Source organism: Oncorhynchus masou, chromosome 12, assembly GCF_036934945.1.
Source record: "Oncorhynchus masou masou isolate Uvic2021 chromosome 12, UVic_Omas_1.1, whole genome shotgun sequence".
NCBI lineage: Eukaryota > Metazoa > Chordata > Actinopteri > Salmoniformes > Salmonidae > Oncorhynchus > Oncorhynchus masou.
In genome coordinates, this window is record NC_088223.1 from 37,195,154 (window position 1) to 37,221,059 (window position 25,906).

The 25,906-nt window shown below is 44.7% G+C and overlaps 1 protein-coding gene across 1 annotated transcript; it reads left to right on the top strand.

Moving 5' to 3' along the window:
• On the top strand, positions 1–25,906 carry LOC135549998 (chromodomain-helicase-DNA-binding protein 4-like). The gene is given in 42 exon segments (XM_064980417.1): positions 1–192; positions 668–817; positions 3,225–3,331; positions 3,615–3,869; positions 4,401–4,519; positions 4,673–5,063; positions 5,689–5,821; positions 7,728–7,897; positions 8,219–8,449; positions 10,861–10,909; positions 10,912–11,063; positions 11,329–11,537; positions 11,882–12,013; positions 12,131–12,230; positions 12,464–12,655; positions 13,192–13,392; positions 13,530–13,667; positions 13,964–14,085; positions 14,252–14,425; positions 14,668–14,809; positions 14,989–15,120; positions 15,363–15,480; positions 16,975–17,099; positions 17,384–17,476; positions 17,697–17,850; positions 19,238–19,413; positions 20,096–20,285; positions 21,264–21,353; positions 21,479–21,570; positions 21,777–21,910; positions 22,044–22,188; positions 22,326–22,494; positions 22,671–22,730; positions 22,913–23,013; positions 23,242–23,473; positions 23,592–23,657; positions 23,822–23,977; positions 24,149–24,257; positions 24,574–24,706; positions 24,876–25,071; positions 25,340–25,509; positions 25,604–25,906. Coding segments are annotated over 41 exon segments (5,937 nt in total). The 5' UTR covers positions 1–192; positions 668–753; the 3' UTR covers positions 25,619–25,906.

Genomic DNA, 25,906 nt, shown 5'->3' on the forward strand with positions numbered 1-25,906 from the left:
ATGGGATGTCTGCCCCCTGATCTCTTTGTGTGTGTGCGTGCGCGGGTGTTTAGTGCGAGAGAGGGAGACGTCGTGTGCAACATAAGAAAAATACTGCATTTTAATTATTGGAACTAGCTAGTTATTGTAACCTAAAAAGAAAAACATACCGTTTCGTTGTTTCTGGTTTCAAACAGTGGAATCATTCAACTTGTGAGTAACGTTACTGTAGTTTGTTGCATTGTTTCTAAATGTATTTGTGACAGACCTTTTATTATCGAAATTAAACAAATTGAAGTTAGTCATTTATTGATAGTTATATTTTGGGATGATTAGGTGAATCGTGCTTCTGAACCTAGCCGGTGTGCGCTAACTAACCAAGTGTGGGACGGAAAACTATTAGCAAGCTAGCCGCACGATGATGGCATGTCAAATGGCTAGCTAGCTATATATAGCTAGCGAGACTACGCATAGATTGAAATGCTGATAATCTTGAGTAGCCTAGTGCTGTTTGAAACAATTGGCACCATAAATTGTATTTTACCTACTGAGGCATTCCATGTATTTACATTGCTCAATAAACGAAACCAGTCAAGAATATTCACTTCTGTTTTCTTTTTGTCTCTTAATTCCACCTCCTTGCCGACCTGTCCTCCTTGACTCCATGCTCGACCTGGACGGACTGAAGACTCGGACAGGACTCGGGAGGCAAAACGGATTTAAAAACTTTTTATTTAGCTAGTTAGCTAACTACATTTAAAGTTAGCTAACAGTATGTCTGGAAGCGAAGAAGATAGGGATTATTTTGGAGCCCCAGAGGATCGGTCTCTAATGCATGGTAGTACCACTTCTATAAATTAACGTTACATATTCATTGCATCGAATTTGATTTATCAACATTTGCTGTACTTTATGTAAATAATACAGGTAAATCGTATAACTACGCCAAATATACAATTTATGTGTACTGTCAAAACTAACATTTTATGAATAGCTATTGTATCTAACTGGTAACGTTAAGCTAGTTGATGCTGGTTATGGTTAGCTAACTTGGCTGGTTATTATGGTTAGCTAACTTGGCTCTAGTTAGCTAGCAGCATTATCACAATTTCTTATGTAGCTGGCCAACTAGTTATGAAAAAGTGTTTTAGCCAATTAAAGTAAGTTTCTGAAACTATGGACATCAGTCTAAGCTAAATGTTAGCTGATTAACTGAGTGACTGGCTGGTTAACTAACTAGTTGGCCAGAAGCTAGCCTGGCAAGCTATCTGGCCGAAGCTAACTTAGCCTAGCTTGCGTGTGCTAACAATGCTAACGTTAGTTAACGTTTGGTTTCAGTTGTTGGATTGCTTGCCTTTTTGCATTTAATGTAGCAAAACGGCCATACCTAGGCAACTGACACAACTTAAACTTTGAGCTACTAAAATCATGCCGACCCACCGGCATATTCTTGCGGCCTAGCAAATATTACCGGTATTTTTTACGTGCGGATGACAAGATGGAGCCAGCCAGTTAGCTTGAAAGATGGCAGATGACGACGGTGGTTTTCTCCTCCTCTATCGAGTGGTTGGTAGCGCCGCTTTTGCGTGGTAGAAATAAATGCTGTCTATACAGTTCTGGAAAATGTTAACGGAATTTGACATATAGCTAGCTAACGATCGTACAATAGTTGGGGAAGTACCATACAACTTTGTTTACACAACAACAACGGATTCGGATATGAAGGCAATGCATATTCCATTAGAATCTTTGAGGGGGGAAGTTAAGGCGATGAAATTTTCTGATTTTTAAACAACATGCGTCGCCAAGCCACCTTTTTAGATAGTAGCTAACTAATATAATTATTAAACCACTCATTCATTTACAGAAATAATCACATTAAAATGCATGGATGATTTATTTTGGTAAATTCTATTAGCATAGCTAGTGATTTTTATTTTCTTTGCTTTCAAACCTCTCACATGTGGAAATCATTGACCATAACCCCACTCAAATAAAAAATAATTACTTGGAAGAGGCATCTTTTCCTATTTGTTTGTGGGAAATCACATTATGGATTTGGGCTAACTGGAATTGAACTTAATCGAGATAACAATGACATGGCATATAATTGGTCATCCAGCCCCCTTCATTTTGACCTACAGACAGCTTATCACATGTCAGACCTTTGCCACTTTGTCTTGATTTCAATGCCAACGGCCATTTGCTTAAATGTACCCTGAGTAATTACATAATAGGCTTTGAACTCCATTCCATATGACTTTGCAGCTACCAGGATTGCAAGGAATGGGGGATACCTAGGATATTGAATTGACAAGGGAGTAGGTAGTAGTACAGTTATGGGGGGGAAGGTAGTAGTTGCAGCCTATTTGAAATCTAGCCAGCCAAGTGACATGGTGGCGGCCCGGGCTCTGTTCTCCGAAACCATAATAGTACATTTTGTTCAATGGTATAATATCAGTCAGCAGAATTATTCTAAACTTTTATCTGTTATTTTTAACAAGGAAAAAATTTCAAACATGGAATTGCTAATTTATTTATTTAAACACTAATTTATTTATTTCTCTATATTACCTTTATGAATTATGAAGCATTTGTGTTTGTTTTTAAATGACATAAAAGCTGGTGAAGAATCTCATAAAACAAAACATATAAGATCTCCTAAGTCTGTGTTTAACACAGACCTTGTTTTTAGTGTTTATCCAAAAACCATTCAAAAACATAATTAATTCCCCCACAGGCTTTGTCTGACGAACCATGGCGAAGTTGGTGCCTACAAAAAGACACCATTGTGATTGCTCTCTTACTCAGTTGTGCAACTGAAATGTGTCTTCCACATTTAACCCAACTCCTCTGAATCAGAGGTGCAGAGGACTGGCTTAATCGACATCCATGTCTTCAGTCCCCAGGGAACAGTGGGTTAACTGTATCTCTTAGTGGCAGAATGACAGATTTTTACCCTGTAAGCTCGGGGATTCGATCCAGCAACCTTTCGGTTACTGGCCCAACGCTCCTACCTGCCGCCCCCATTAATGTACATGTTTATGGCTTAATTTGCAGTTATGTTTTCACTTTGCAAAGATGCAACCCAAAATAAACTGCTCTTTTGTCATTTGAGTTTTAGGCAGTAGAATGGGAAGAAAAAAAGCAATCAATGTTTTTGAATTTGAGAGAAAAGAAACAGACATACATACGTCTATATCCAGGGTCATGTGGTTAAGCTGTGTCTCTGACCTCCATTGCAGATGAGGAAGAGATGTCAGAGAATGAGGCCCCGAAGGTGAAGAAAAAGAAGAAGGCCAAAAAGAGCCGGGAGAACAAAAGCAGCAAGAGGCGAACCTCTCGCAGAGAGGTAGGCTACTGTGACATGACCATGTCACTGTCATATTTGTATGTTGTTAGGATGCACCATGTCTTGTTTGTTGTTGGTCAATTGGCCCAACATTTCAAACATTAGCTTATAGACCAAGAAGGCAGGTAAAATACTATACTGTATATTTTTACATCCTTTCCAGGGGAATTGTTCAGGGACCCCCATTGTTTCCGATCAGATAGTGCAGCGTTAGTCTTTCAGTGGAGGGACACGCCACCTGTCAGAAGACAGCTTACTCCTAACCCCCCTGTGTCCCCTCCAGGATGTGCCAATGAGCTCCCCCGAGCCCATGGAGACCCCCGAGGTAGGCCGAGACGAAGAGCGAGCGGTTCCCCACTCGGACAGCGAGGGCAGCGACTACAACCCGGGGAAGAAGAAGAAGAAAAACAGGGGGGGCACTTCCAAGGAGAAGAAGAGGAGCAGCACCAGCGCTGACAGAAACGGCGGAGGAAAGGACAAGAGGAAGGACCCTGAACCTGAGGAAGAAGAGGATGAGGACGATGATGACGATAGCTCGGTAAGATTTAGTTTGAGGGGGTACGGTATTAAAGTTAACCAAACAATATTTCATGGTGTTAATTTAATTGTAATTATGCAACTTAAACCCATTAATAGCTCCATAGAAAGGGATTGAATAAGCTACCTGTAGCTTTAGCTGTATATAAGAGTTGACAATACTACTATGTTGAGAGTAGACTACCATTAGGGTGCTTGGTAGAAGTAATTGCACTTATGTAATGACATACTATCACTGTGGCAGCAAAGAACTACCTGCCATGGATCCTTTGTCAAGACAAACACTTTGCACATGGTATAACTGTATGCGGCATCAAATAACCGTTAGTCGCCAATGCTGGCAGGAAAGTGCTTTGTCCAAAGCGGTGCAAGAGTAAACTTGTATATTTGATTATACCTAGTAGCTATGGAAAACAATGGCACCACTCAGAGGGCAAGACATATTCCCACCACAGTAGTCCAGGCAGTATGGAAAAGACTGGAAAATAACCACTTTTACGCAAACGTTCATATTGATTTTTTTTCCGTCTAGGAGCCTAAGACATCGTCCCAGCTCCTGGATGACTGGGGAATGGAGGACATTGACCACGTCTTCAGCGAAGAGGACTACCGCTCCCTCACCAACTACAAGGCCTTCAGCCAATATGTCCGGTAACAAGATTGTCCTTATCGACGCGTGCGGCTTGAATAGTATATTAAGCTTTCTCTTTTTTACCCCCTTTAAACTTTTGCTCACTCAAATATTTCTCCTTTCTTCCCCTGATCTTGTCTTTTTTTGTCCTCATTACTCACCATCCTCCCCAGACCCCTCATTGCGGCCAAAAACCCCAAGATCGCAGTGTCCAAGATGATGATGGTACTGGGCGCCAAGTGGCGTGAGTTCAGCACCAACAACCCCCTGAGAGGCTCCGCCGCGGCCAACGCCGCCCTGGCTGCCGCCAACGTGTCTGCTGCCGTGGACAGCATGGTGGCGGAGGTCGCACCACCTCCCGCACCCGTCCCGGTCGCCGAGCCTCAGCTACCGCCCGCCCCGCCTCTGAAAAAGGCCAAGACCAAAGAGGGCAAAGGTCCAAATGCTCGTAAGAAGTCCAAGCCGACCCCCAAGCCCGTAGAGAAGAAGAAGGTGGCTACAAAGAAGGTGGCCCCGCTCAAGATCAAGCTAGGAGGCTTCAACAGCAAGAGGAAACGCTCCTCAGTAAGTGCTTTCACTTTCTTTTTCTCTTCCTTCTTCTTTCTCAATCTCTCTACATGTCCCCCATTTGCAACCATTTCTTCCTCATTCTCTCTCCTTGGACCTGCTTAGTAGTGATGGAGGGGGAAAAATCGGAAGCTAAGTTCATTATTTTTGACGATGTATTGCAATATTATTTTTGCGCTCGTTGGCTTTACCTGCACCAAAACGGCAGTATTTTTCCTTTTATAGCTTTTTCTCTGTCCTCTCTTTAAATAGAGAGACAAGTTTTCAGTACTTTTATGTACATGACTGACCATAACTTATCTTTGCATGGCTCTCTTGTCCCTCCGCAGCAGACAATATGCAGCAATATGTTTGGAACATCGAATAACAATAAAATCACAGTATCGAGTCTCAATACATAGAATCGTGATAATCACAATACTTCGGTGCCGATATGATATGTATCGTGATAATATTGTATTGTGAGGTCCCTGAAAATTCCCAGCATTACTGTTTCGTCACCTCTTTCTCGCTCATTTTAAGTCATCTTAGGTTGGCATAGAGGCCTTCAACCTAGAGAATAATTTCTCCTGAAAAGTATGTTTCTAACCCTTCTCTCTCACTCCCTCTGTGTTCCTATTAGAGTGAGGAAGATGAGCCCGACGTGGAGAGTGACTTTGACGACGCCAGCATGAACAGCGTGTCCGTGTCGGACGGCTCCAACAGCCGCAGCAGCCGCTCCAAGAAGCCCAAGAGCAAGCCCAAGAAGAAGAAGGGTCAGTACTCTGCAGGTGTGTGTGTCTCTCTTCCATGGCTGTCATACAGTATGTCTCAAGCCCAATTTTAAAAAAAAAGTGGCGTTGAGTTTCTAGACTCCATAGCTGTAGTTTGTGCATGTCCAATTGGCCATGACTCAGTCAGTACCGCTCAGTCTTACTGAGTCACTAGAAGATTGTTTTCAGGAGGGCAGTATCCAGCATCATCTTCCTTTAAATAGTTTGACACCCGCTGACACATTCAGTAGACAAGCTCTTCCATCAGAGCATTGATACACATCGGCTATGAGATTGAGATGTTTCCTAGTTTCAATTGCGTATGAAGTACTCTCCAACTACACAGTAAAAGGAAGAGACAAAAAAAATATGCGCAATTCCATAATGTTTAATTCTACAGCGCTTAATAAAATTATTCGTTTTTGTCATACATTCTGATTCAAATATGCATTCCTGCTGTACATTCCTTACAATATGTAACAGCTAAAGCATTAGTTTTCCTGGTATTTCTGTAAGGGTGCTCGTCAAAACAAAAACAAATGGTGAAGAGGCATTCCTCTTTTGGGATGTACAAATAGCTTCTCTATCAAATTTTGTGCACAAATGTGTTTACAGCCCTGTTAGTGAGCATTTCTCCTTTACCAAGACAATCCATTCACCTGACAGGTGTAGCATATCAAGAAGCTGATTAAACGGCGTGATCATTACACAGGTGCACCTTGTGCTGGGAACAATTAAAGGCCACCTCTAAAATGTGCAGTTTTGTCACACAAAACAATGCCACAGATGTCTCAAGTTTTGAGGGAGCGTGCAATTGACATGTTGACTACAGGAATGTTCATCAGAGCTGTTGCCAGAGAATTTAATGTTCATTTCTCTACCGTAAGCCGCCTCCAACGTCGTTTTAGAGAATTTGGCAGTACATTCAACCGGTCTCACAACCGCAGAGCATGTGTAACCACGTCAGCCCAGAACCTCCACATCCGGCTTCTTCAACTGTCGGATCGTCTGAGACCAGCCATCCGGACAGCTGATGAAACTGGGTTTGCACAACCAAAGAGTTTATGCACAAACTGTCAAACGGTCTCAGGGAAGCTCGTCTGCGTGCTCGTTGTATTCACCAGTGTCTTGACCTGACTGCAGTTTGGCTTAGTAACCAACTTCAGTGGGTAAATGCTCGCCTTTGATGGCTGCTGGCACGCTGGAGAAGTATGCTCATCACGGCTGAATCCTGGTTTCAACTGTACCAGGCAGATGGTATACAGAGTGCATGGCGTTGTGTGGGCGAGCGGGTTGCTGATGTCAACTTTCTGAACAGAGAACCTCACCGGCACAATAGGGTAATGGTATGGGCAGGCCTAAGCTACGGAATGCGCAGAGCTGCTGTGACGATCCTGAGGCCCAATGTTGTATGATAATGCACGGTCCCATGTCGCAAGGAACTGTACACAATTACAGGAAGCTGAAAATGTCCCAATTCTTTCATGGCCTGCATACTCAAGACGTGTCCCATTGAGCATGTTTGGGATGCTCTGGATTTACGTGTACGACAGCGCGTTCCAGTTCCCGCCAATATCCAGCAACTTCGCACAGCCATTGACGAGTGGGATAGCATTGCACAGGCCACAATCAACAGCCTGATCAACTCTATGAGAATGAGATGTCGCACTGCATGAGGCAAATGTTGGTTACACCAGATACTAACTAGTTGTCTGTGACCAACAGATGCATATCTGTATTCCCAGTCATGTGAATTCCATAGATTAGGGCCTAATGAATGTATTTCAATTGACTGATTTCTTTATATGAACTGTAAGTCAGTAAAATCTTTGACGGGGTTGTGTTTTCATATTTTTGTTTAGTTTGAATTGCTCTCACGCACTTTTCTCCTCTTATTCCCTCTCTCCAGTCGAGGAGGATGGTGACGGCTATGAGACGGACCACCAGGACTACTGTGAGGTGTGCCAGCAGGGAGGGGAGATCATTCTGTGCGACACCTGTCCCAGGGCCTACCACATGGTGTGTCTGGACCCCGACATGGAGAACGCCCCAGAGGGCACCTGGAGCTGCCCACACTGTGTGAGTGACACCTTCCTAAGCTCTGTGGAGTAAGTGACCAGGGAAAGTGGTACTGGTTAGTCAACGAGAATGTCTGGCCAATTGGAGTGCTGAAAAAAATCGGAGGAAATTGCAGAGGGTAGCGATGAACTATTCATATTGACCAGCATTGGTCAATGATCATAAACTACTAGCTAGTAGTACTATGGTATATGCTGGTAGTATTTGAACGCAAATTTCTCCAGTGAATAATTGTCTTTGCTCCCCCACCATTCAACCAGTTAACCTTTTCCCTTTTCACTACTACCATTCACGTGAACCCCTTTCCTCCCCCATCCACAGGAGAAGGAGGGCAAGCAGTGGGAGGCGCGGGAGGATGGCTCAGAAGAAGAAGAGGAGGAGGTGGAGCCCGAGCCGGAGGAGGACGACCACCACATGGAGTTCTGCAGGGTGTGTAAGGACGGTGGCGAGCTGCTCTGCTGCGACTCCTGTCCCTCCTCCTACCACATCCACTGTCTCAATCCGCCCCTGCCTGAGATCCCCAACGGAGAGTGGATCTGCCCCCGCTGCACTGTGAGTGAACCAATAGGGTGGGACCCAGAGGGTGATTGACATGGGGCACAGACAGTTAGAGGGTGAAGTGAATTTGTGACCCACCGTCTCTTTTCAGTCTTGTGTACCAGAATTTGAAATGGAGTACAGACACTGAGCTTCAAAATGGCATTTCATACACTGTAGTTAGAGGAAACATGGGGAAGTGATGCTGCTTATAGTCCCATTTTGGAGAAAAATGCAGCAAACTTTTTCCCACTTTGCTGTGATTTTCACACTTGCTCTACATTAATCTTTTGAAAACATATTTAGAAAAGGAATACTTGCCAAAATCAACTCTCTGAACATTATCTAACCAAACTGCCCCATTTTAGGAAACCATTTACAGTATTAAATTGCCTATTGTTGTATAATAATAAAAAATAATTTAAAAAAGGGTATCTTTAAGGTAACCTTTCACATTGAACAGCTACAGTGCTGTTCTTTGTCTACACCCATGTAGCATCGTTCACATCCTCTAAAGCCTCAGATCGACCTATCCATCTCTTGACAAATTCACATTGGAACACGCGAATGTGGCCATGTGCTAAAGCAGTGACTTAGTGCTACTTTAACTTCAAGTGGTAAAGGTAGTAGCCTACAATTTAGGTAACACATAAGGCTTAGGTGAAAACTATCTAGACCTAGGCCTATATCATCAGATCCTTTGAGTAACTTTGGTTCAGATAATGTTATGATGTGAACAAAGGAATCTAGCCTGAGCATATTTCTGTCCTGCCTTTTGGAACAGGATATGTAATGTCCATGGCCTTTTCATTGCAAAAGTCCTGATGTTCTCAAAAATATGTTTGCTGGTTTGTGTCCAGTCTGGGGGATGCTTTCACATTTCTGGGAGGAAGGATGTCAACATTGCACAGCAGCTGAAACCTGGTTCCATCTGAGTGGAAGCTCCTTGGCTGCAACACCAGCTTCCAGACAATTCAAACTGTAAAGGAGGAAAGCAGAGAAAAATAGACATTAAAACCTTGTGTACTAACATTCATTGACCCCCAAGTCCAAGCAATAAGCTCAAAGTACAAGGACAAAATACCTGAAGTGTTGCTTTGTCACCCGCAATCATCTCCTTGTACTGGTGGTGGAGAGAGAGCAGGTTTATGCTGAATGTCAAATTCCAGAAAAATAAGTTAAAGTGTGAATGAATGTCCTATAGCTTGTTGTTGACTGCTACAACTGTACTACAATGCCCAGTACAAGCGTAACCTGCTTCCAGCCATCAATAGTAATTAGCTTGATTAGTTAGCACAATTACCAGTTGGCTAGATATAAATGATATTCGTTAAGCAAGCCAGTTAGTTGAACATGCAAAAAGATTCCTCAATCTATAATCCAATAGCTAGCTAGTTATTTAGCTATCGTTTCATCCAATTTACCATTTGTCCCTATAAAGTAACTTGGGGTTTGTTTAGCATTCGCACCACAGTGGCTATTTTTGGTAGCTAATTTAGCTGGTTAAACATCAAACACGAAAAAGATTATCGTCGTACATGCCTTAACACATCAGCAATCAACATTACTGTAAGCGCAGAAGGCAACTGCTGAGCTAACTGTCTTTTAATGTTGCTTCGTCCCGCAATGAGCCATCTGTAAACAATGGCTCGTTGCAGAACAAAGTAAGCCATAACTGCACATGTATGCAACTGTTTAGCTAGCTAGTACAAAAGCTAGCAATGAGCAACTTTTTGATACAGTTGAGACAGTAACGCATGTAGCTATATTTTGGCATTTTAACTGTAGACTCTTAACTGGTGTATGGAGAATGATTCACAGCAGACTGAATCACAGAATACAGAGCTGTGTGAATACCAGCAGCTCTATTCAGGACAAGACTGGTATTGAAAGTTGCAGCTACACTTTGCATGTAGTCCATGAGTAAATCCAATGGATATTTCAAATATCCGCGGTAGCAGAGAGCAGGATGTGCCATTTTGAGTGACAAAAATGTTTTTCTCGTAAATGTCCCAGCCCCTTGTTATATCAACCAATCATGGATAGGCAAAATTCTGCATTTTTTGGTTGTCTAAACAGCTTTGTGATTTCATATTTGTTTTATTTTTACAGATGACCTACTGGTTTGTTATTAAGGCACATGAAAGTGCACATGTTCAAGAAGGCATTTCTGCAGAAGATCTAGGCATTTTGATGAAAATGTTTTTTACATTCAAATGCCACTCCTGTGAACTGTGACATACAGGTCACATTTGACTTCCCAAATTGAAACCTAGCCCCTACGGTCTTAGATAGTGAATGGGAAAACAAAATGACTAAATGGTAGAATGCCATGTAACAATACCTATCTGTAGGCAAGGAGTTTTCACCATGTCATTATGATCCGTTGGTCATTTTGACCTATTCATTGGATTTCCCCTCTTCAGTGTCCACCAATGAAAGGCAAGGTGCAGAAGATTCTGACATGGCGCTGGGGCGACCCCCTCCACCCACGACCATCCCCCGCCCCCCAGACCTCCCGGCTGATCAGCCCGACCCCGCCCCTCTGGCCGGGCGCCCTGAGAGGGAGTTTTTCGCCAAGTGGAGCAACATGTCCTACTGGCACTGCTCCTGGGTGTCTGAGCTGCAGGTATGTACGCACATACACACGGGCATGAAAAAATACTTTCGCTACGCTGCTACTTTACAGGCAATCGTGCTCATACACAGCTACCCTCAGTTGGCTTGTTGCACATCTTCTTTTTTGTTTCTCAGTCGTACACTGAAACCAAAGCATTCAAACAAAGACACTCTTCTTTCTCGCTCAAATTGATTAGAGAAGAGCTTTAATGTCACAACCACGTTTGGGAACACACACACTTCTCCCTTTCACCCACTCTTCCCCATCTCCCCAGTTGGAGCTGCACTGTCAGGTGATGTTCAGGAACTACCAGAGGAAGAACGACATGGACGAGCCTCCTTCAATCGACTTTGGCGAGGGCGATGAGGAGAAGAGCACAAAGAGGAAGGCCAAGGACCCGCTCTACGCCAAGATGGAGGAGAAGTACTACCGTTTCGGCATCAAGATTGCTTGGATGATGATTCACCGCATCCTTAACCACAGGTCAGACCAGACTCAAAGACTGGCTCCTAAATGTGATTTGAAATGCGTTTTAGTCTCATTGAGAGTTAACATTTCCAAAATAGCAGCAGATTTTTAGTTGCAAGGCCAGGCCGATATAGTCGTGCACTTTGTAAATACTGTCTAGTCGGGAGTTTCCCTTCAATGGAAAGGAGAACTCCCACACACATAATTACCTATGCATGTGTTTGTCAGGTGAAAGGTTTCTCCTCATGGTGCAAATCTGACATTGGTCAAAGCGATAATTTAAACCAATCCGTTGCGAATACCTACCAGATGTCATTTTCAATGTTGCTAACCATGTTTTGCCTGTTTGTGCGCTGCAGTCAGGACAAGAAGAACAACATCCACTACCTCATCAAGTGGAAAGACCTCCCCTACGACCAGGCCACCTGGGAGGCCGAGGACATGGACATCCCCGAGTTCGACATCTTCAGGCAGCAGTACTGGAACCACAGGTCACTAATGCATTATTGTACACCTTCTCTATATTGCGTAGATGAACTGGAGGAGTTTCTAATTTCACCCTTTGTCTGTTTCCGAGGCTAACAATATTCTCTATCTGTTTGTTTCAGGGAGCTAATGATGGGCGATGAGGGTAAACCAGGGAAGAAGATGAAGGTGAAAGGCAAGACGAAACGGTTGGACCGGCCTCCTGAGAACCCTGTCGTTGACGTAAGTGGAGTTGTAACTCTTTTTTTTTTCTAATGAGAGATGGTTTCTCTTGATTTAAAAGATATTTCTGATCATAAATTGTTTCAGTATATTACTGTTAAAATGGCCTTTTAGCCTCTTCTGTAGCTCTAAATTGTGCCGATCACATAAATCCCTTATGGTGCTTATTTACTGTATAGTGTGTCTTAGCTTCAACAGTAATTCACTTCTCATTCTCTCTCCCCCCTCTTCAGCCCACCATCAAGTTTGAGCGGCAGCCTGATTACCTAGACAGTACGGGGGGCAACCTGCACCCCTACCAGCTGGAGGGTCTCAACTGGCTGCGTTTCTCCTGGGCTCAGGGCACAGACACTATCCTGGCTGACGAGATGGGTCTGGGCAAGACTGTGCAGACTGCCGTGTTCCTCTACTCACTCTACAAAGAGGTATGGGGTGGATGTGCATGTATTAGAGATAATAACTTTCAGTTTGAATGTTCAAATGTTAACTATAGCTTCTAACCTTTTATTTATTGATTAATGTCATTGTTTAAAAAATATAAAAAATAAAGGCCAGTTAGTTAAAGAGAAACTGATTAGAAATGCCAACTTTGGCATATAGTTCCCTTGGCAGCCTTATAGTCCAATACCAGCCCAGCCATTTTGTATAAATCAGGTGAAATCTGACGACATTAAGCTTGAGCTTTGTGTCAACCCTCTTGGGGGGGTGATCACATGGAGACTACTGCCACCTATTGGTCGGAGTGTATAATGCAATCCCTTTGACAACACCATGTATTTACATTAGAATTATAGATGCATGAATGTTACATGAAAAATGATATTTCTTTATTAAATTAGCTGTGTATCAGTTGGTGATGCATGGCACATTTTCAACACCAAGGGTAGTGGGTTAGATTCCCGCTGGGGCCAAACATTAAAAAGATCATTTGTATGGAACTTTTTTTCTTGCCCCCTCACAGGGTCACTCCAAGGGGCCGTTCCTGGTGAGCGCCCCCCTATCCACCATCATTAACTGGGAGCGAGAGTTTGAGATGTGGGCCCCAGACATGTACGTTGTGACCTACGTAGGAGACAAGGACAGCAGAGCCGTCATTCGAGAGAATGAGTTCTCCTTCGAGAACAACGCCATCCGCGGAGGCAAGAGAGCTTCTAAGATGAAGGTGAGAATGATAACTGATCAAATGTACTTGTTGAAGTAAGGAACTACTTGCTTTGTCAGTCTGTCACGATAAGCTCACTCCTTCAATGATATGCTGGTGTGTGTCACGTTTTTTTAACCACCCCCGTGGCCTTTTAGAAAGACTCATCGGTGAAGTTCCATGTGCTGCTGACGTCGTATGAGTTGATCACCATCGACATGGCCATCCTAGGTTCCATAGATTGGGCCTGTCTGGTGGTCGATGAGGCCCACAGGCTCAAAAACAACCAGTCCAAGGTGAGAGATTAGAGTTGACGACTCCTATAACATGTCTATAGTGAGGGTTTAAAGAGTTTGTGCTAGGGAGGTAGTTTACCTGTTATGTGCAACATATTCCCTTACTCAAGAAAAATATCAATTTGGAAGTATACGGGTATTGAGGCATCCCAAATAACATTTATCGTAATTTGGATATCCTGATTTTGTATTAAGTACAATGAAACTCCACCTAAACTGGTATGGCTGATGGTACCATTGAGAAATTCAAGTGTGCCTTTTTTTTGTTTAGTAACAGTTCTCTCTCTCCCGTCCAGTTCTTTAGGGTGCTGAACAACTATCCTCTCCAGCACAAGCTGCTACTGACCGGTACACCTCTACAGAACAACCTGGAAGAGTTGTTCCACCTCCTCAACTTCCTCACGCCAGAGAGATTCAGGTGTGTGTACACATTCTGACCACCCTCCGAACATTACTCCCCATACTTTCCCACTCAATCCCAACGACCACTTCACGTCACCTGTATCACACCCAGCACATCTTAGACCAGCTATTATAGAATTAAACCTTTACTTACTTCCCTGCATCTTCCTCTCTCTGTGTAGTAACCTGGAGGGTTTCCTGGAAGAGTTTGCTGACATCGCCAAAGAGGACCAGATCAAGAAGCTGCACGACATGCTGGGACCCCACATGCTCAGGAGGCTGAAGGCGGACGTCTTCAAACACATGCCCTCCAAGACGGAGCTCATCGTCAGGGTGGAGCTCAGCCCCATGCAGAAGTGAGTGAATGTGGGAAAGGAGGGATAGGATATAGTGAAGAGGGTAAATTGAATAGTGGTAACCCTCATTTATTGGCTAAAAGGTGATGTGATCAAATATATAGTTAGAATGATTAGTTATCTTCCCAAGACTACTTAATTAAACACAATCTTCCCTCGGGATACTCAACTCATGAGAACTTTACAATATAATTGGACTGGGGAAGTGGTATTAAGTGTTTCTTATTGTCTCATCTTTTTAGGAAGTACTACAAATTCATCCTCACCCGTAACTTTGAGGCCCTGAACACACGAAGTGGTGGGAACCAAGTATCCCTTCTCAATGTGGTGATGGACCTCAAGAAGTGCTGCAATCACCCCTACCTCTTTCCTGTGGCAGCCATGGTACGACCCACATACCAATGTTGTTGACTGAGAATGGACCATGCTATTGTGATGGATAAGTGTGGGGGGGGGGTTGTTGTATTTGCAGTTTTAGGAATAATATGCATTATAACTTAAGTCTTTTGCTGTGAATCTCTATATAACTGAGGCTCTGACTCTTGATTGGTTCCCCCAAACAGGAAGCCCCAAAGATGCCCAATGGGATGTATGACGGCAGCGCCCTCACTAAGTCTGCCGGGAAACTGACTCTATTGCAGAAGATGATGAGGAAGCTGAAAGACGGAGGGCACAGAGTACTCATCTTCTCTCAAGTTAGTTACCCAACACTCACATTTTAAATACTTTATTTGAATCCACAAATCGCATTACATCTTGAAGGATTCAACCATTTCAAAGATCTTGGAGACAGACACTTAAAGATACAAAAAGCACACAGACATACACACATGGACACTGCTTACCCTTGTAGATTATTTTATAGATTGACATTTATTTTGCCTCGTGCATCAACTTCATTTGTTTACTCACCGCCCATTCACTCCCTCTGTGTTAGATGACCAAGATGCTTGACCTGCTGGAGGACTTCCTGGAGAACGAGGGCTACAAGTACGAGCGTATCGACGGCAGCATCACCGGGGGCATGAGACAGGAGGCCATCGACAGATTCAACGGTGAGGCTCACCCCACAGACTTCCTCATTCACACTCGACTATATCACTGTGTATACTGCAGTTTCAGAGTGAATATTATATAGTTGAGTCTTTAGGAGTATATATCCTATCGTTGTTTGATATTGAAAGTGATTGATATAGATAATAGCTGATATAAAAATTTTAAAAAGCAGGGTTTTTTTCTGGATCAAAAGGGGGCTTAGGTGGTGGTCGGAGCAGCTGAATTTGTTCCGGTCTCTGGGCAAGAAACAACCCCGTCTTGGTGGTGCAGATACATTTTTGTTGTTTCCATTACTGCAATTTTACATGTTTCTCCATGAAGCTGACATACTGACTCATCTCTAGCCACTTTAATAATGAAAAAATTGATGTAATAAATGTATCACTAGCAACTTTAAACAATGCCACTTTATATGTTTGCATACCCTACATTACTCCTCTCATATGTATATACTGTACTCTATACCATCTACTGCATCTTGCTTATGCTGTTCGCCCATCGCTCATTCATATATTTTTATGTACATGTTCTTATTCATTCCTTTAAACTTGTGTGTATATGGTGGTAGTTGTGAAATTGTTAGATTACTTGTTAGATATTACTGCATGGTCGGAACTAGACGCACAAGCATTTCGCTACACTCGCATTAACATCTGCTAATCATGTGTATGTGACAAATTTTATTAGATTTTTTTTGTTGCAGTTTTAAAGCAAATTTCCTGCAATTCTATGCATCCTGAATTCATTGGGTCTATTGCAACCTTGGACGGCCACTATATTATCGCCATGGCCCGACGAACAGTTCTTGTGCTGATGTTGCTTCCAGAGGCAGTTTGGAACTCGGTAGTGAGTGTTGCAACCTAGAACAGACGACTTTTACGTGCTTTTGTTCTGTGAGCTTGTGTGGGCTACCATTTCACACCTGAGCCGTTGTTGCTCCTAGACGTTTCCACTTCACAGTAACACAGGCCTGTGCAACTCCAGTCCCCGGGAGCCTGATTGGTGTCACACTTTTCCCTCCCATCCCTTGCAAACACACCTGATTTTAAACTAATAGCATTTTTAACTGAAGATCGTGATTAGTTAGAGTCGGGTGTGTTAGCTGGGGCAAACGTGTGACACCAATCAGGCCCCCGAGGACTGGAGTTGCCAGGCCTGTGAATAAAGCACTTACAGTTGACCGGGGCAGTTCCAGCAGGGCAGAGATTGACCGGGGCAGTTCCAGCAGGGCAGAGATTTGACGAACTGACTTGTTGGAAAGGTGACATCCTATGACGGTGCCACGTTGAAAGTCACTGAGCTCTTCAGCAAGGACCATTCTACCTCAAATGTTTGTCTATGGAGATTGCATGGCGCGGTGTGCTCGTTTTTGTACACCTGTCAGCAAATAGCCGAATTCCCTAATATGAAAGGGTGTCCACATACTTTTGTATCCATGTTTGTGTATATGTTTAGTGATTTGGTCTGAGTGGTTGATCTGTTTTGTTCCTTAGCCCCGGGAGCGGTCCAGTTTGCCTTCCTGCTGTCGACGAGAGCTGGAGGTCTGGGTATCAACCTGGCCACCGCCGACACCGTCATCATCTACGACTCCGACTGGAACCCCCACAACGACATCCAGGTATCACACATGGAACCATCGCACACAGGCCAATTCAAGTCCTATGGACTTAGATTCATTTGATTTGTTTAAGCAATATGTTGAAACTTCCACCTAGCCGATCAGGGCAAGTGGAGCTATTACATATTGCTTACGCCTATCCAATCAGATCTCCACGCGTGTTTAGCGTTCGATTTTGGGATTGGGTCATTTACCGTTTCCTTGTCCTCCTCCATATCAACTTTATTAAGGTGGTTGCAAGGATGAAAGGTTCATACAGTTTCTCTGTCTCTTCCTCATCTCAGGCGTTCAGCAGAGCTCACCGTATCGGACAGAACAAGAAGGTGATGATCTACCGCTTCGTCACGAAGGCCTCTGTGGAGGAGAGGATCACTCAGGTAAACAGGCTGTCCCCTCTCCCGCAACATCACAATGACCTATTCACAACGTAACACAACATCTGTATCATAGAATGATACTTTCTTGATGGATCCAAATGAATGTTGTGTGTGTGAAACAGAGCCTTGTCTGTCAGCTCTACTCATTTCATTTCTATGGCCTAAATGGGCTGAAAGAAAGTGCAGGCATTGAAAGGTCCCATGTTCCCTCCCTCACCAGGTTGCCAAGAAGAAGATGATGTTGACCCACCTGGTGGTGCGTCCTGGTCTGGGCTCCAAGACCGGCTCCATGTCCAAACAGGAGCTGGACGACATCCTCAAGTTCGGCACGGAGGAGCTGTTCAAGGACGAGCTTGGAAAGGGGGACAAAGAAGGTAAACATGGAGGGATGATGGATAGAGTGGATAGTTGTTCATCTGTCAAATCACCAGTCAGTTGGCTTGCAAGTGAGCAAACAAAATGTTGTTGTTTTTTTTTACCTGCCCACAGCAGGTTACTGGAAGCGTGTTGCAGGTGAACAGAAAACGAGCAAAGGCCAGCAGATACGAACAGTCAAATAAGCTGATAGTTTGTTGTTTATTACTTATTAGTGCTTATTAGGTGAAATGTTCAACATTACTATCATGTGTCGTCACCCCCCCCCCCCCCCCTCTAGAAATGGATGGAGCATCTAACCAAATTACACATGGTTTTAGTTCTGGGTAAACCGGGATAAAAAACACAATGATGTATATAACAGATTTGGTTCAAGATTAAGGTTATGACAATGTTTATAACGCGTTCAGTGTAACGTTTTATTAACTGGGTGGTTTGAATGCTGATTGGCTGACAGCCATGGTATATCAGACCGCATACCACGGTCATGACAAAACATTTATTTTTACTGCTCTAATTATGTTGGTAACCAGTTTATAATAACAATAAGGCACCTTGGGGGTTTGTGATATATGGCCAATATACCACGGCTTAGGACTTTCCAGGCACTCTGCGTTGCGTCGTGCGAAAGAACAGCCCTTAGCAGTGGTATATTGGCCATATATCGCACCTCCTCAGGCTTTTGCTTAATTATACCATGGCATTGTTAAATACTTGTTTCTGATTGGCTTGAAGGGCATTCTTGAGCATGCATATTTTCCCAATAACGCACGGTAGAATTCAATGGCTATAGTTAATTCTGACATGTTTTGAGCTGCTTTTGAAAGAAAAAGTTGAATTGAAAACATTGGCGTTGTTGAATTCGATTTTCAGAATGTCAAGCTAGGACTGATGGTTTGGTTAGCTAAACTAGCAAGTCTGTTTGGTAACCACGACAACTACAGTAGCTATCTAGTAAACTTGCTAGCTACTTCAGTGGATGTTGAACACATTTCTACCTGCAAATGTGTTCAATTATAGCCATGGTATAAAAGGGATCTTCAACCCGGGGCTCTATGCGTCATTCATTATTTTCCCTGGAACGCATAGCCCCTCGTTGATTATCCCTCACATCGGGGTTTTCCCAAACTCTGTCTTGGGGCCCCCCACAGGGGGCACGTTTTTGTTTTTTGTGCCATTACTCCACAGCTGCTTCAAATGATCAAAGCTTAATGAGGTGTTTATTTGAATCAGCTGTGTATTTGCTAGGGCTGAAACCAAAACGTGCACCGAGGAGGGGGGGCAGGACCGAGTTTGGGGAAACCCTGCCTTACATGATAATGTTTAGAACGTGTGCTGATGTTTTTAGATGGAGCTTGTCCATAATGTAATCGTGATGTCCCCCAGGTGAGAACAAGGAGGAGGACAGCCAGGTGATCCACTACGATGACATGGCGGTGGACAGACTGCTGGACAGGAACCAGGAGTCCGAAACCCCGGAGGAAACGGAGATCGGGAGCATGAATGAGTACCTCGGCTCCTTCAAGGTGGCCCAGTACGTGGTCAAGGACGAGGAGGAGGCGGTAAGCGTGTTTGTTGGACATATATGCCACTTAGCAGGCTATTTAGGTCCAATTTTACATTTTTAGAAGGTTGACTCCTATGTGGCTTTGTTGTAGCCCAGGTGTGTGTGTCTAATTTGACACAGTCACCCAAGTCATAGACTGATCTCTGCTACCGCGCGGCAAGCCGGTACCGGAACACCAAGTCAAAGTTTAAAAAATATAAATAAATAAAATATTTAAAAAGGGCTCCTTAACAGCTTCTACTGCCAAGCCATAAGACTGCTGAACAATCCATCAAATGGCCACCCGGACTATTTACATTGACCCCACCCTTTGTTTTTACACTGCTGCTACTCTCTGTTTATTATCTATGCATAGTCGCTTTACCACGACCAACATGTACAAATGACCTTGACTAACCTGTACCCCCGCACACTGACCCGGTACCCCCCTGTAATAGCCTCGTTATTGTTTTTTTTATTGTTACTTTTATGAAATGTTTTGCGTTAGTTTATTTGGTAAATATTTTCTGAAGTCTTCTTGAACTCCATTGTTATGGGCTTGTAAGTAGGCATTTCACAGTCGGGTCCACACCTATCGTATTCGGTGCGTGTGACAAATATAATTTTTGATTTGATCAATGAATCACCTTTTGTCTCACTCACCCACTCCTATTCCTTCGCTATTGGCCCCCCCTCAGGAGGAGGAAGTACAGAGAGAGATCATCAAGCAGGAGGAGAGTGTCGACCCAGACTACTGGGAGAAGCTGCTCAGGCATCACTATGAGCAGCAGCAGGAGGACCTGGCCCGCAACCTGGGCAAGGGCAAGCGCATCCGCAAGCAGGTCAACTACAACGACGGCTCCCAGGAGGACCGAGGTAGTAGACGGGGTAACAACAACAAGCGCCAACGCCATTATTTACTTACTTACATGTTTTTGTGTGTGTGTGTCCCTTTGTGGATGTGTGCAAGGGGAGGCATGCTGTGTGTAGGAGCATGGAGGTATGTACCTGTGTGAGTGTCTCCGGTGAAGCTTTAGTAACAAGAGTGGTGTCCGGGGCTGGTTTGAATATTCTTTACCTCCTGCATGAGACATGCCTCTCTGTCACAGGTGTGTTGGAAATTTTGAATTTTCATCCGATTTGCATTACCTCACCACTCCAGTCAGGCTCCGTGTCAAACCTCAGAAGGCCTGGTAAATCTTCACATACGTTAGTGATCTTCTATCCCCAACAACAATCCAAACTATTCAGGATTACATATGATGAGCAGATATGTTCAAGTCCTTTTATGTTGGATTGACCGCCTTCCTTAATTAACTTTTGACACCTGAATACAATGCATTGCAATGGTGTGGACTACTCTACCCACAATGCAATGTAAGGGTACCATGATCTCAGGCTCCTCACCAAGAGAAAGAAAATGCCGGCACAAACTGTACTCTTTTATTCTAGTCCCCTAAGCAATAGAAGTTGGCGTGTGTGACTGAATGTGTGTGTGTGTTGTGCTTACTTGGTTTGTGTTTATTGTACCCCTTCCCACTTTTGAGTTGGGAACCGGTGCCCTTTTTCATGCCTGCTAACTATAGACATACTAGCTTAACCAAAATCTCACATCTGGTTTGTCAGCTACTCCTACTTGCGCACTGCGTGTATTGTGTGTAGGCAAGTTGAGACATCACCCCATATCTGTGACGGTGGTTTCCTGCTAGATCTCTGTACTTGGTCTGTTTGTCAACCTTTCACTCAGTCCATTTCCTTGTAGAATCTTCTCCCCCCTCTTTAAATGTTAATAGATTTTTTAAAGAAGTTCAAAGACGTTTCTGGACTGTGTACTGAAATTGCTCCCCGTGTCTTTCTGTATCCAAGCAGATTGGCAGGATGACCAATCGGACAACAACTCTGACTACTCTGTGGCCTCCGAGGAGGGTGACGAGGACTTTGATGAGCGTGCAGAAGGTAAGAGAGAGAGTGTGTGGACAGAGATGGTGTCCCTGTCAGTGGGGTTTACAAGAGTGCTTGTGTGTGGTTTGTGAAGCTTAAGAGAATAACTTTTCATGTTTTCCTTTTTTCTGGCGGTGCAGCCAACTCTCGCAGACCCAACAGGAAAGGCATGCGGGGCGACAGGGACAAGCCACTGCCCCCCTTGCTGGCCAGAGTGGGAGGCAACATTGAGGTCAGCTGTCAATGCCCATCAATCACTGCACTCTGAACCAATGCTCTGCATGATTCTGAATGTGTTTGCAATTTAGGTTATCTACAGATGGGCCTACCCCCCTCGTGCCTCTGACATTCAATTGGCTTGGATAGAAATAGAGGTTGGGGGTCGATCTGTAAGACTACCTGTTAACTCGACACTAACCCTGCCTCTCTGGTGTTCAGGTGTTGGGCTTCAACGTTCGCCAGAGGAAGGCCTTCCTGAATGCAGTGATGCGTTATGGGATGCCTCCCCAGGATGCATTCACCACCCAGTGGCTGGTCAGAGACCTGCGCGGGAAAGCTGAGAAAGAGTTCAAGTAAGTAACTAACATGTTATAGTGTAAATAAAAATGGTAATGCCCTGATATTTGTTGAATTTGTCCTCTTTTTTTTTTATTTTTTTTTTTACATCGGATCCACTCATCTCTCTTCCTTCTTGGTCTCTCTCAGGGCGTATGTCTCGCTCTTCATGAGGCACCTGTGCGAACCTGGCGCAGACGGAGCCGAGACCTTCGCCGACGGCGTCCCACGTGAAGGGTTGTCGCGGCAACACGTCCTCACCCGCATCGGCGTGATGTCGCTGATCCGTAAGAAGGTGAAGCCCAGTTCCTGTTTGGGATAACTGTCATACTTTTTAAGTCAAAGTCTTAATGGTATACTGGTCTCATGATCGTATACGGCCCTGTGTTTCATTATCTGTCCTAGCCGTGTTCTGACCATGTTTTCGACCAGGTCCAGGAGTTTGAGCACGTCAACGGCCAGTGGTCCATGCCCTGGATGATGGAGCTGGAGGAGAGTAAAAAGGCTGCGGCCGCTGCAGCTGGAGCCCACCCCGACTCCCCAGGGAAGACCCCCTCCACGGGCACGCCTGCAGACACACAGCCCAACACACCCGCCACAGGTACAGACCGCTACGCCCTCTTCCACAACCCTCTCCCTGATCCCTGCTCTTCCTGCATTCCTTATGGACAATCCGTCTTTCTCTGCTGTGTTGACCTATGGCCTGCAACCCCCCCCCCCCCCTCCTGCAATAATGCTTTTAACCCCTGTTCTCCTCTGTGTGCTCGCCCTCCCCAGCCCCCAAAACTCCCTCCACAGGCACACCCGCAGACACGCAACCCAACACGCCCGCCCCAGGTAAACCAACTGCCCCCACCTCCACACTCACTCACTGTTCCAGGACTCTGACCCATGCGCTGCTGCTATGCTGGTTTTTAGTGAAACCACCCTAGAATAAGAGTGCTTGGTGTGTAAAATGTGTAACTGTCAATCAATGTTTAGAGATGTGGATTAAAGAGGATAATCTGTTGGTTTAGCAGACGATCCTTCAAGGACTGAGGACGCCGTGAAGGACGGCGAGAAAGAAGAGAAGAAAGACCGTGACGGGGAGAAGGAGTCCGGAAAGACGGAAGACCCAGAGGTAAAGAATTTGATCTACATTGGTCAACAGACCGGGTGGCTTTGGTTGTTATCCATTGCCCTATTCTAATGTATCATACTTGTACATGGGGGATTGATACTACAGTATATCATTGTTGTGAAGTCGGAGATGGAACTCCTTTTCCAGAATGGTTGTGGTCATGCTTAGTTACTTAGTTATACTTAGCTTCAGGCTCTAATAAATCCAGCTCTTTCCCCTCTCTTTCAGATAATTGCAATCCCTGATGAGGATGAGAAGGCCCCTTCCCCTGAACAGAAAGCAAAGGAGAAAAAGGAAGAGGAGCCCATGGAAACAGACGAGCCTACCAACGGAGAGGCGGAAAAGAAGGATGGAGAGACTGCGGAGAAAAGTGCTGAGGGAGGAGAGGGGACCAAGTCTCCAGCAGCGGAGGAAAAGACGGACGTGTCGGAGGTCAAATCTGAAGATTCTGAGGCCAAAGGTGAACGTTTCTGTCTATGTCATAATATAATATGGCTCAGTACTAGTTTTCCCATAGTACCATTTCTATTACACTTGTTTGCTAATGTCTCCCCCTCTTTCTCTTCATGGATTTGCAGCAGAAGATAAGAAGGAAGAGAAGACCGAAGAGATGGACACCACTCCTGCCTCGGAGGAAAAGAAAGGTAGTTCGTCCATCTGCCCTTGTTTTGTCCCTTGTCGATCAACAAACTGCAGTAAGAACATACTGTAGGTTCGGTTCCTTGGTTGATGTTTGTCAACGTTTCTGCTTCACGCCATTCTCTCTTTGGCCCCATTTTTATTTGTTCTATCTCAATTCTGTCTGCAGAGCAAAAGGAGGAGAAGGATGGAGTGAAGGTGGAGGAGCCGGCCAAGCTGCAGAACGGGGACAGTGTCAAGGAGGGAGCGGCGGCCGGAGTCAGTGAGGAGAAGAAGAAAGCGAAGACGAGATTCATGTTTAATATCGCCGACGGAGGATTCACAGGTAAGAGGACTGGAGAGTGTCGAGGGACACGCGTGCCCAGATCTCAACTCCACCTCAACTGAGTTTTGGTTGGTTTCAAACATGGTTAAGCGCTACTCGTGGACTAAACTGCATTTTCAGTAGTCTCAATTGTTACAGGGAAGCACTAACAATCTCTTCTCTCTCCTACAGAGCTGCACTCCTTGTGGCAGAACGAGGAGAGGGCCGCCACCGTCACCAAGAAGACCAATGAGATCTGGCACCGTCGCCACGACTACTGGCTGCTTGCTGGCATAATACAGTATCCTTTTATACCAGTGTTGACTTACTAGGATGCTCACTATGGCTCTTTGCAAACAAACATTAGGACGGCGCATTCCAACGGACAGAACTCAATGATATACTGTCAATTCTTTCTCTTAAACATTTGACCGGTACAACCCCGTCATTGGATTATTGCCTCCAGGGTGGACTGCCTGTAGCATGATCTGAACATATCTATGAACTATGACCAACTTCAAGTATTAGTGAAAGGTCACATACATTAGGCCAGTATTGGTCATAAAACAAACAGTGGGGCTTGTTTTGTTTTTCCCCTTGACTCTGGCGCCCCCTAGACACGGCTACGCGCGCTGGCAGGACATCCAGAACGATGTGAAGTACGCCATCCTCAACGAGCCCTTCAAGGCTGAGATGAACCGAGGCAACTTCCTGGAGATCAAAAACAAGTTTCTGGCCAGGAGGTTTAAGGTATAAAGTCCTTTATTAGCCATTTTATACTTTTATGAGCATCATTTCTAAGCCAACTCTTCTAGTACAGTTTTGTCAGCAGTTCTCATTTTCACTCTTATAATATACAGGTTTGTTGTGCTCCGTGTACTTTCCTTCCCCATCTCCTCTCCTCATTCCCTCCCACTAGCTGCTGGAGCAGGCCTTGGTGATCGAGGAGCAGCTGCGCCGGGCGGCCTACCTCAACATGTCGGAGGACCCTTCCCATCCCTCCATGGCCCTCAACACGCGCTTCAGCGAGGTGGAGTGTCTGGCCGAGTCCCACCAACACCTCAGCAAGGAGTCCATGTCGGGGAACAAGCCCGCCAATGCCGTCCTGCACAAAGGTAGCTAGCCAGCTTACACTCGCCTAGTACGTCTGGGTCGAGTTCGTTAGGATGGTACCTTCCCATTTTTCATTTTGTTTCTGACAGTTTTTGTTTTTTTCCCCGGCCGTGTTGTGCCTACTGAACGTGACCCTGTGCAAAGGAATGGGAAGGATAGTCTCTCTGCTGACAACAGACCATAATACGTTATCAACCTAAAGTACCTTGAGGCTTAGTTGAAGATTTAAGTTGGCAAGCACTTCCAGGTTCTCACTCTTTTCCCTCTCAGTGCTAAAACAGCTGGAGGAGCTTCTCAGTGACATGAAGGCAGATGTCACCCGTCTCCCGGCAACCATCGCCCGGATACCCCCCGTCGCAGTGAGACTCCAGATGTCCGAGAGGAACATCCTGAGCCGCCTGGCCAGCAGAGGCCCCGAACCACAACCTCAACAACAGCAGGTAAGCGCTCAGCCCAAAGAGAGGTGTGTGTGTGTGTTCTGTTCACGAGTCTTGTCACGCTTTGTAATGTGGTTGTTCCTTTCTCCTGCTTCAGATGTCGCAGCAGTAGCCTGTCTTAGACCCCCCCCCCCCCGAACCCCATCACCTCTACATTCCTGATCGGCACAGCAGAAGATGACGCGCCCAAGCTTGAAACCACGGCTCTTTACATATATATACATACATACATACATACATACATATATATATGGACTTGCAGCGTTTCTACAGGCTGACTCCTGGACACTGTGGAAATGATAGCTATTTTATTTTTTTTGTTTTTTGACTTAATATTATTGATATGTTTTTTTGGGACCTAAATAAAAATGTAATAAAGGATTGTTTATTTTTAACATGA